This window comes from Centruroides sculpturatus, unplaced genomic scaffold (genome assembly GCF_000671375.1).
Source record: "Centruroides sculpturatus isolate CEXI.00-Female unplaced genomic scaffold, Cexi_2.0 scaffold541, whole genome shotgun sequence".
NCBI classification, from domain to species: Eukaryota; Metazoa; Arthropoda; class Arachnida; order Scorpiones; family Buthidae; genus Centruroides; species Centruroides sculpturatus.
The window spans coordinates 343,365-355,809 of NW_019384809.1; the positions used below are offsets into that span (position 1 = coordinate 343,365).

At 30.0% G+C, this 12,445-nt stretch overlaps 1 protein-coding gene across 1 annotated transcript in view; it reads left to right on the forward strand.

The window, feature by feature from the left end:
• Window positions 1–12,445, forward strand: part of LOC111629756 (E3 ubiquitin-protein ligase HUWE1-like) — a 111,868-nt gene that overhangs the window by 44,595 nt on the left and 54,828 nt on the right. Inside the window, exons 18-22 of the mRNA XM_023373665.1 lie at window positions 3,354–3,625; window positions 3,944–4,188; window positions 4,265–4,409; window positions 5,694–5,817; window positions 10,980–11,236. Of these exons, the coding sequence (XP_023229433.1) occupies window positions 3,354–3,625; window positions 3,944–4,188; window positions 4,265–4,409; window positions 5,694–5,817; window positions 10,980–11,236 (1,043 nt within the window). The remainder of the gene's footprint in view (window positions 1–3,353; window positions 3,626–3,943; window positions 4,189–4,264; window positions 4,410–5,693; window positions 5,818–10,979; window positions 11,237–12,445) is intronic.

Genomic DNA, 12,445 nt, shown 5'->3' on the forward strand with positions numbered 1-12,445 from the left:
GAATGATTCAAAAGCAAGGACATTGGGTGCCGTACAAGTTGAAGCCAAGAGACGTCGAACGGCGTCTTTTCACATGTGAACAGCTGCTTCAACGGCAGAAAAGGAAAGGTTTTCTGCATCGTATCGTGACAGGCAACGAAAAATGGATACACTACGATAACCCTAAGCGTAGAAAATTGTGGGGTAATCCCGGCCATGCACCAACATTGTCAGCAAGGCCGAATATCCATGGTTCAAAGCTTATGCTCTGCATTTGGTGGGATCAGCTAGGTGTAGTTTATTACGAGCTGCTCAAATCAAACGAAACCATCACGGGAGATCGCTATTGACTACAATTGATGCGTTTGAGCCAAGCATTGAAGGAAAAATGGCCGCTATATGAGCAGAGACACGACAAAGTGATTTTGAAACGTGACAATGCTTGACCACATGTGAAAACATACTTGGAAACGCTTAAATGGGAAGTCCTATCCCACCTGCTGTATTCACCAGACATTGCCCCTTTGGATTATTACTTGTTCCAATCGATGGCACATGGCCTGGCTGAGCAGCACTTCCATTCTTATGAAGATGCCAAAAAATGGGTTGATTCTTGGATAGCCTCAAAAGACGTGTCGTTTTTCCGACGTGGAATTCAAATGCTGCCAGAATGATGGGAGAAAGTAGTGGCTAGCGATGGACAATACTTTCAGTGACGTGTTTATTACAACTTTTTTAAAATAGTGTTAATTTTCACAAAAAAAAACAGAGAGACCTTATTCAAGGTCCTTATATATCATTTTTATTTATGATGATAATACTTCAAAATATCTTTCATTCTTCTACTGCATTTAATTTGTTTATTGTTAAGAAATTGGAAGAAATAAGCTTTTTACTACAGTAGTTCCTTGGATATATTGCACTTTTTTCCTTGTTCCAGTTCTTCAGCCAATAATAGAGAGGTAAATCAGTTACATTGCATGATCTAAGTCAAGGTACCACTGTACTAATGTGAGTGTCCCAACTTAAGAGTTTTTCAAGATACAAGTTGTCTCCTGGTTGATTTTTTTTGCTTTCAGTTGAGAGCTGAAATATGGGTTATGAGCTAGCTTCAGATACCCCACTGCTGGTAGGCACAGCAAACCATAAATTAATAGAAAGAACATGGAAAACTGCCATAATTTTATCTTTTTGTTACTCTTCCAATATCTGACAGGCTAGCTTATAGAAAAACACGTGATCAAGTGACATAGGCATTAGTTCACTTCCATGTATGCAGCATGATCATCTTTCATTTCTTGAATTTTCCATTATTTCTTTCCTTTATCTATGCAGCAAATGCTGCAACATCTGCAAAACCAGTTTATTGCAGTACATTCTATTGTGATATTTGTTATTTATCAGTACATTTTTCTTATTTAAAAGCATGTAACAAAAAAATTGATGTTTGTGGGGTCTGGAATGGATTAATGGCAATTCATTTTAATGGGAAAAATTGATTTCACGTAAGAATAATTTCAGTCGCAAGTTCTATCATGGAATGAATTTAAATCATAAGTCAAGGCACCACTGTAGTTTGGTTTGTTTCCTTATGTATATGACATAATGGGAAGCTACTGTAGTTTTTAAGTGGAAACTATTGAAAGTATGAATTATATGTTACAATGTCTTAGTCCAGAAAATGAAAATACTAGAATTTGAAATAAGTAATAATGTATGATTAGAGATGATGCATTATTATAAAATTATGAAATGATTTTATTTTTGTCAAGATAGATAGCTAGTTATAGAGACCTATCAATTTGTAGTCATTACTATGAGAAGTAAAGTTGATTCACCCATTTTTATTTTTTGTGGAATAAATCATCTGAAATATTTGAAAGGAGACTATGTTGCTTTGATTTATGTGGTATGTGTCAATAATGTGCTACAAATTTGCATTTTAGTGAAGTGCATTGAGATGCAAGTTATATCATATCATATACTATAGCATTATAAGCTGTCCTGGTCCTGAAAAATTGTTGTAAATAAAAAAACACCATAATTTATATATTTTATAAAAAAGTAGTAGTTGTTGCATTAAAAATATTTTTAAAAACATATTTTTCCCCCCATTAAATCAATGAACAGTAATTAAATTTTGAACACTTCAGGGTTTACTAATATTTTTGTAATTAATGATGATATTCCTGAAGTATAGTATAATTCATTTTTCTTATTTGCTCAGAAACAACATTTTTGTTAATGGTGTAATGATGTAAACACCTGTCTCTTCATATTAAATTTTTTCATTTTAAAACAAGAATAGTTAATCATTTATTTGCAAATATTTACCGTGTTTCCCCGAAAATAAGACAGTGTCTTATATTAATTTTTGCTCTCAAAGATGCGCTAGGTCTTATTTTCAGGGGATGTCTTATTTTTCCATGAAGAAGAATTCACATTTATTGTTGAACAAAAAAATTCCCAAGTCTAACTTAAACGAGAGTGACATATATCCGGTCGTGTCGAACTGAACGTACGAAGTTCTCGTGCTGGAGTGGACTTCCCACTCTCACTTCAACTTAACCTTTTCAAAGCGTTGACATCAGGCTCGACGACCAATTAGTGCTTACTGAACCGTAGCACTATGCAAATGTGATGGGGCGTGATTCCTGGCCTACCAATTAGCGATCACCAGCCATAACGTTATGCAAATCTGTGATTCCCAAGCCATAGTCTTATGCAAATCATGCCGTGTGGCGTGATTCTGCTGACCAATCAGTGGCTGTACTTTCAAAAAGCCAACAGCCACTTTCAACCATCTATCGATGACTGTTACGACTAAAAATAAAACTTCGCTAGGTCTTACTTTCAGGGGGAGGTCTTATATTTTGCAATTCAGCAAAACCTGTGCTAGGTCTTACTTTCTGAGGATGTCTTATTTTCGGGGAAACACGGTATTACTGGTTGTATATTTTTGATTTACATCCATTTAGCTATAAACATCTAATTTTTAATATAATTTATTTGCTATCTACTGTGAAATGGTATTTGCAGAATAAATATTTGATTTGTTATCTTTATCCTATTTATTCACTTTTATATTGATACATTTAATTTGTATGATATTCTTATTACAGTCGACCCCCTATAACACTGTTGATAATTCCATTTTATATGAATTCCATGTTGTACGAGTCACTTAGATTTTACAAATACGTGTGCTGGGCTGTGAACGGCTCACATATTTGTAAAATCTAAGTGACTCGTACAACATGGAATTCATATAAAACAGAATTATCAACAGTGTTATAGGGGGTTGACTGTATGTTATTACTCACAAATTCATTATTTTTTTGTATAGTGAAAAATTTTATTATTTAAAATTTTAGGTTTGAAGCCATCAATTATAAGTGTCCTTGAGAAATATAGAGATGAAGAATTGGAAGAACGTCTGGAAAAACGCAAAAAGTTACAAGAGGAGGAGGAAATAAAAAATCAACAAAAAGAAGAGAAAGAGAAAACAGAATTTTCACAAATTCAAGAAAACATTGCTCCTAGTAATGCAGACAATCAAGAGACAAGAGAGAATAATACAGAGGAAACTACTTTGCCCAGCTCTTCTGTCATTGGTCCAACTGCAATGGAGGTTAGTGAAAATGATTAATTTAAAATGTAAACATAAACTATTATCTTTTTAAGTCTTACTATTTTGGGTTGAATGTAAAAATAGAAAAGTCAATAATCAAATTGAAAAAGTGCTTCTTTTAAAAATTTGTATATAGTTTAATTTTTTTTTTAAATTATGTTTACTTGAAAATATATATTTATTAAAATGAAACGTTAGAGGACCACTTATAGAAAACTGTAAGAATTTAATNTCATCGAAGTGTAAACAACTTATTTTTTATTGTGTTAAACATGTCTAGTTTCGTGCCAAAAAAAGAGTAAAAAATTGCATATGTTTAACATTAGTATTTAAATTAATAAAATGAATTTTATTAATGATTTGGTACTTTTTTTAGCCCCATCCATTCCACCAGCTCCAGGTAATGTTACCCCAACGCATCCACTCTTAGTAAGACATGGAGATCCACAAGGTGCTGTTGCTTCAAGATTACACAGATCTAATAGACAAAGAGGTTATAGACCTGCTCTTGGAAATCAAACTTGGCATATGTATACAAGTAGTGGACGTCATCCTAATCCTCCAGCAATTTTACAGAGGTATAATTTAAGAATTGCTTATCAAAATTATTAATATTACAATGATATTTACATCTTGATATTTATTCCCATTCAGATTACTTGGTCCAAATACTGCTCAAGATATATTACAATTGACTTCAACTTTTAGTTCTCATCCAACCTCAGGCCAAGCACGTGTATTTTTTGCCAATAGTGACCTTCGTATATTAGCAACTGATGAAGATGTATTTGAAATTCAAGTAAAGATTTTTGTTGTTTTCTTTTATTATTAATTTTATTATCTAGTCATGATTTTCTGTTATTATATTTAGTACATTTTTCATTTTTCTATTTTATAAAATGTGTAAATTAAAAAAATGCTAAAAGTTAAATTATTTTTTGAAAATGAGCTAAAGACATTTTATAACATGTTGTGAAGCAAACATATAAACTAATAATGATATTGAGGTGCATAAAGTTATTTAAATATTAACAAATACATTTTATTAGCTTTTCCAACTGTTCTGATTTTGAACTAATGAAATATTTCAAAATTAAGTTTTTGTGAAAAACTTCATTTAGCAGTTTTAGGTTATGGTAGGAAATTTTTCAAATTAGATCATTTTTGTTCTCTAGCTTTTTTTTTTAATTCAATTGTATTTCAAATTGCTTGATCTTATTAAATCTTGTTTTTCCCACATTTTTTAAAAGAATTTAAAGATCTTCTTCAAAGGAGAACTCAAAAAATAGAGATTTTCTTCAAAGGAGAACCCAAAAAATAGACATTTTCTTCAAAGGAGTACCCAAAAAACAAAGATTTTCTTCAAAGGAGAACCCAAAAAATAGAGATTTTCTTCAAAGGAGAACCCAAAAAATAGAGATTTTCTTCAAAGGACAACCCAAAAAATAGAGATTTTCTTCAAAGGAAAACCCAAAAAAATAATAATTTTCTTCAAAGGAAAACCCAAAAAATAGAGATTTTCTTCAAAGGACAACCCAAAAAATAGAGATTTTCTTCAAAGGAGNCTTTTTTTTTTAATTCAATTGTATTTCAAATTGCTTGATCTTATTAAATCTTGTTTTTCCCACATTTTTTAAAAGAATTTATAAAAAGTTAATATTTCTTGTACTACATGTTGCATAACTATAAATTCTTACTTTTATTTAGTGATTCATTACTTATATGTAAAGAAGTTGAATACTTTTGTGCACAAAATTACACCTGTTTAGTAATACTATAAAAACAGTCATATGAATTATTTAATAGTATGAGAGATAAATGTTGTTCATATTGTTTTTAATTAAACAATTTTTTTACTTATATTTTGGTTATTAGAGTGTGCATTTTTAAAACAGATTTATTGATAAATGTTGATATTTGTCTCTATTTATTTTTATTTCTGTTGATAAATATAGGTTTGTTTAGTTAAGAAATATAGGTTATTACATAGTCATAATCAAATGTGTGTAAAATTTATTGATATTAAATTGGTATTATTTACATTAATAGTAGTATCAATAATTATTCATATTTTTAATTATAGGATCAAAATACACCTGTTTCTGGAGGGCCTTCAAATACTCTTGCTAGTATTCCATCTGCATTAGCCAGATGGACAGAGGAATCTAGAGTTCTTGATGGTGATAGTGTACATGAATGTGTAACAGGTAAGCAAAATTTCACAATATGCATATAAAATGTAATGAAATTTGAAAATGGTGATCCTTTCTGATTGTTTTTATGACATCACACATGAATTTTTTAAAGTATTCATTATTTTTAGATATTGAAAATGAAAATAAACATCATACTTCACCTGTCATAGGACTTTGCAATATTTTGCATATTTTAAATATAGGGTACGTTCGTTAAGTCGAACGAGTTAAACGCGTTAGTAACGAATCGTTCGAAAAGTAGTAGTCTCGCTCAGTGCACATGCTCTGCGGTGATGACGTTTCGAACGAAACTCTAACGAAGTTCACGAAGGAAAGAGTTAGTTCACTTTGTTAAGAAAATGGCGGCCGACGAAATCGATGTTTCTAAATCTACTCGAGTGTTTAAATTGTGAATTAAAAGATGAAATGATTGAAATAACTGTCCACCCGAAGAAATTTAAGAAAAATATTTCGGATAAGGCTGCACTAACAACATTCATATCTTCGATTTTAGAAACAGCCATTTAGTTATAAACGAATCGTTCGAAAAGTCTAACTAAATAAGAATAACGATGACGTCATTCTCGTTTAACTCGTTCGACTTTACGAACGTACCCATAATTGTATAACTGTCTTCATTAATTAATACTTTGACTTCAATATTCTTTCAAAATTCTTTAATAATTTGACTTTGACTTCATTCTTTTTCAAATATTCTTTTAACCAAATTTAAATATTAATTACATGCTTTTTTGCAAGTATTTCTGAAAGAAGAATGAATGCATAATGTACAGTATATTCATTCATTTTTTAGTTCATTGTATGATACCATTATCATTATTTCTTTAGATGAAAAAATAAAGTTAAGTGATTAAGTTTTTAGAATTTTGAGAAAATCTTTTATTTTATAATATTAATTTATAATATATGCTGCTTGTTAATATTTTCCTGGTTATTTTCTCATGTATGTAATCTTTTTCAATGGAACAAAGTTTGTTGTGTTTGTACACTGAATTAATTCATAGCAACCAACAACTGAATTTTAAGTTTATTAAATTGGATGAAATAACTTACGCTTAAATGGTTGTATGTTCAAATTTGCATTATTATTAAGCTGCAATTTGAAAAAATTGTAGACAAACTTTAGTCATTCATCTGCTGTCTGTCCTCCTCTAATCTCTATGACAGTTAGATAGATGAAAGTCGAAACCAGATATGGAAAACTTAGGGAATGGAGGCCTCAATTAACTATATACGAACTTAACAGTCTATATAGAAAGACACGTTATTTCAATTAAAAAATTTTCTCTACAATGAAGTTAGATAGATCACTAACACAACTCTACTGTTTGCAGGAAAAATATGATGTATAGGGGCAAGACACTACTAAAAAATTAAGAATGGTGTGATGAAAAATTGCAGTCTGGCATTGTGATGTCGGAATAAATAATTGCTCCTTTTTTAATATAAGGACCTTGAATAAGTTCTTGCTGTTCTTTAACAGATGGCGTTACCAGAACCACGTGTGTTTATTTTTAGATGGTGACGCAGCTGTTAGGAAGTACAATAAGCGACCTTGAAATTCAGTATATGTCATTTCATCGAAGTGTAAACAACTTATTTTTTTATTGTGTTAAACATGTCTAGTTTCGTGCCAAAAAAAGAGTATTTGCGGGGAATTTTATTGCACTATTTTATTCAAAAAAATTGCAGCTGAAGCGCACACAATTCTTGTTGAGACTTACAGCGACCATGCTCTGTCAGAAACAACATGCAGAGATTGGTTTAGACGCTTCAAAAATAATGATTTTGATGTTGAAGATAAAGAACGATCTGGTGCAACAAAAAAGTTTGAAGACGAGGAATTAGAGGCATTACTTCATGAAGACTCATGTGAGACGCTAGCTGAACTTGCAGAATCATTAGGAGTTGATCACACAACAGTTTTGAAACGTTTAAAAGGATTAGGAATGATTCAAAAGCAAGGACATTGGGTGCCGTACGAGTTGAAGCCGAGNATTGATGAAAATACAGTTGCTTTAAATCCAAACAAACTTTTAATAATCTTTATATCTAAAAAAATGCCTAATTGTATATAACAAATAATCACATTTCATAAATTGATATCAATTATCATGGTCCAGTTTTTTTTTGTAATTAAGAAATGCTGTTGTGTTTATTAACAAACATAAAATTTCATAAATATCAACTTCCCAAAACCCAATGTATTGATTCTAAGCCAAATGATTGCTGAAATGAATTGGGCTATTAGTATGCTATAATTAATAAATTAGAAAGTATGTATTAAATTTTGTGTCTTATTTTTTAAAAACAAAAATCAAACGCACTATATTGGCTAATAATTAGTGTTGCAACAAATAGTATATTTGGTCTCAGGCCGAATACTCGGCCAGGAGCGTGGCCAAATACCCGAATATTCGGCTAAGCTATTCGCCTTGATTAATGCACGTACAAAAATTGGCACGCAAATTGCATTATGGCAAGGACCCTGCTATCTATTGGCCCACTGTCACTACGTTTCGCCAATCGTGTTAATTCTTGACAGTTGTTGTGGACAGACAAGAGTGTTATGGCAGTATATGATAAATGATGATATCAAATGTGGATAATAATAAGCTGCCTCGACTTGTTCAATTATGTTACCAACTGAATTTCATATTTATTTTCACATTTTTACGGTCCTTCACGTGTAAATAACAGAAAAAGGAACAGAGAAGGACCGTGAAAATGTGAAAATAAATATGAAATTGAGTAGATAACATAATCGAACAAGTCGAGGCAGCTTATTGGCGTGAAATTCGCAGCTGTCAATGCCAAACAATTGTTGTCATAGAAATTCAGAAAGCTAAATGCTTGTAATGAAAGTCACTTAGCATGCATCGGCGAAAGCCTGGGACCGTTCGGGCTACCAAGCTGTCTCTAATCTGTGAAATCATAACTGTGACTTAATTTGACGTTCTGTCTCTTTTCTCCTTTATCACCAGGCTATGAGTCACGTAATTGTAAAATGGGAAATTTACGACGGAAAAGTGACAAATCGAAAGTATGGTGAGCACGTATAATGATGTATGCATAGGCATACGTGGACTACAGTGATAGAGGAAAGATAAAGGGAAGAGCAAAGACAAGCGCTTAAAAAGAAGGATAGGTAGGGTCAGACCCTCAGATGTGTGACGATTCTCAAACTAATAGGTGTGTACATGTGCTGATCCTTGTAATTATAAATTGTGAATACATGTGATTAATATTATTTTCTTTTTTATTTTGTACATGTTATAACTTATAAATAAATATAAACAAACAACACTAACCCGATAACATTAAATCTAAATACCAAAATGATTAATTTACTGTGGTTTTGTCATTTCTTACTCATGTTTTTAGGTATTCAGCCGAATAGTGATTAAATATTCAATATTCGGTCGAATACTGAATAGTAACAGAATATTCGTTACATCACTACTAATAATGCATAATTTTATATTATGCCTACTATAACTGTTTATATCTGGGGGGTATATTTTTTAGCCTGAAGAGGGATGTGTAGCATCCAAAATGCATAGCATTGAAAGTTCATTAAAAAAAAAAGTTGATTTTATGATCTTGTCTTTGATAAAAAATGATTATAGTAGGCATAATATAAAATTACATGTTATCAGCCAATATAGTGTTTTTGATTTTTGTTTTTAAAAAATAAAAGAGACAAAGTTTAATATAGAAAGAAACTGTTCTATAAGTACAATAATTTTAAAAATAGAAACGAAGTAATTTGGCACTATAGGTAGACATGAAACACCATCTCTTATGTAAATTAAGAAGCTTGCTCAGGGTTCAGACGGCCTAACTGGCAAGTGCACTGCACGGTAAGCAAAGGTTGCAGGTTCAGGTTAGTTCCTTTCTTCTAAGATGTTCTAAATTATTTATGAAATCATTATAATTATTAATTTAGATAAAAGATGGCACCTAACATCTACCTCTAGTACCAAATTACTTAGTTTCTGATTTATTATTTATAGCATATTAATAGCCTGATTAATTATGGTGATTGTTTGGCTTAGTATAAAACTTCATTCTAAAACAAAAATTATAAATTTCTACAGGCTATTTAAATTATTTTATATTTATTTTATTAACTACTATCAATAAAAAAACTGACTAAAATTTTTAAACATTTTGTTCATATAATTTTTCTAACTTAATAAAAAAAAATTTACATATATTTAAAGGAGCTAATGAAAAAATAAATACTCTAACTATTAAGGAATAAGCATAAAGTTTTAACTATTTTTCACTTGAAATCCTATTGAATATTACTGAAGATAAAAGTAATTGGTTGTTTTAATAATTAAATTCTTACAGTTTTCTATAAGTGGTCCTCTAACGTTTCATTTTAATAAATATATATTTTCAAGTAAACATAATTTAAAAAAAAAATTAAACTATATACAAATTTTTAAAAGAAGCACTTTTTCAATTTGATTATTGACTTTTCTATTTTTACATTCAACCCAAAATAGTAAGACTTAAAAAGATAATAGTTTATGTTTACATTTTAAATTAATCATTTTCACTAACCTCCATTGCAGTTGGACCAATGACAGAAGAGCTGGGCAAAGTAGTTTCCTCTGTATTATTCTCTCTTGTCTCTTGATTGTCTGCATTACTAGGAGCAATGTTTTCTTGAATTTGTGAAAATTCTGTTTTCTCTTTCTCTTCTTTTTGTTGATTTTTTATTTCCTCCTCCTCTTGTAACTTTTTGCGTTTTTCCAGACGTTCTTCCAATTCTTCATCTCTATATTTCTCAAGGACACTTATAATTGATGGCTTCAAACCTAAAATTTTAAATAATAAAATTTTTCACTATACAAAAAAATAATGAATTTGTGAGTAATAACACACAGTCAACCCCCTATAACACTGTTGATAATTCTGTTTTATATGAATTCCATGTTGTACGAGTCACTTAGATTTTACAAATACGTGTGCTGGGCTGTGAACGGCTCACATATTTGTAAAATCTAAGTGACTCGTACAACATGGAATTCATATAAAACAGAATTATCAACAGTGTTATAGGGGGTTGACTGTGTGTTATTACTCACAAATTCATTATTTTTTTGTATAGTGAAAAATTTTATTATTTAAAATTTTAGGTTTGAAGCCATCAATTATAAGTGTCCTTGAGAAATATAGAGATGAAGAATTGGAAGAACGTCTGGAAAAACGCAAAAAGTTACAAGAGGAGGAGGAAATAAAAAATCAACAAAAAGAAGAGAAAGAGAAAACAGAATTTTCACAAATTCAAGAAAACATTGCTCCTAGTAATGCAGACAATCAAGAGACAAGAGAGAATAATACAGAGGAAACTACTTTGCCCAGCTCTTCTGTCATTGGTCCAACTGCAATGGAGGTTAGTGAAAATGATTAATTTAAAATGTAAACATAAACTATTATCTTTTTAAGTCTTACTATTTTGGGTTGAATGTAAAAATAGAAAAGTCAATAATCAAATTGAAAAAGTGCTTCTTTTAAAAATTTGTATATAGTTTAATTTTTTTTTAAAATTATGTTTACTTGAAAATATATATTTATTAAAATGAAACGTTAGAGGACCACTTATAGAAAACTGTAAGAATTTAATTATTAAAACAACCAATTACTTTTATCTTCAGTAATATTCAATAGGATTTCAAGTGAAAAATAGTTAAAACTTTATGCTTATTCCTTAATAGTTAGAGTATTTATTTTTTCATTAGCTCCTTTAAATATATGTAAATTTTTTTTTATTAAGTTAGAAAAATTATATGAACAAAATGTTTAAAAATTTTAGTCAGTTTTTTTATTGATAGTAGTTAATAAAATAAATATAAAATAATTTAAATAGCCTGTAGAAATTTATAATTTTTGTTTTAGAATGAAGTTTTATACTAAGCCAAACAATCACCATAATTAATCAGGCTATTAATATGCTATAAATAATAAATCAGAAACTAAGTAATTTGGTACTAGAGGTAGATGTTAGGTGCCATCTTTTATCTAAATTAATAATTATAATGATTTCATAAATAATTTAGAACATCTTAGAAGAAAGGAACTAACCTGAACCTGCAACCTTTGCTTACCGTGCAGTGCACTTGCCAGTTAGGCCGTCTGAACCCTGAGCAAGCTTCTTAATTTACATAAGAGATGGTGTTTCATGTCTACCTATAGTGCCAAATTACTTCGTTTCTATTTTTAAAATTATTGTACTTATAGAACAGTTTCTTTCTATATTAAACTTTGTCTCTTTTATTTTTTAAAAACAAAAATCAAAAACACTATATTGGCTGATAACATGTAATTTTATATTATGCCTACTATAATCATTTTTTATCAAAGACAAGATCATAAAATCAACTTTTTTTTTTAATGAACTTTCAATGCTATGCATTTTGGATGCTACACATCCCTCTTCAGGCTAAAAAATATACCCCCCAGATATAAACAGTTATAGTAGGCATAATATAAAATTATGCATTATTAGTAGTGATGTAACGAATATTCTGTTACTATTCAGTATTCGACCGAATATTGAATATTTAATCACTATTCGGCTGAATACCTAAAAACATGAGTAAGA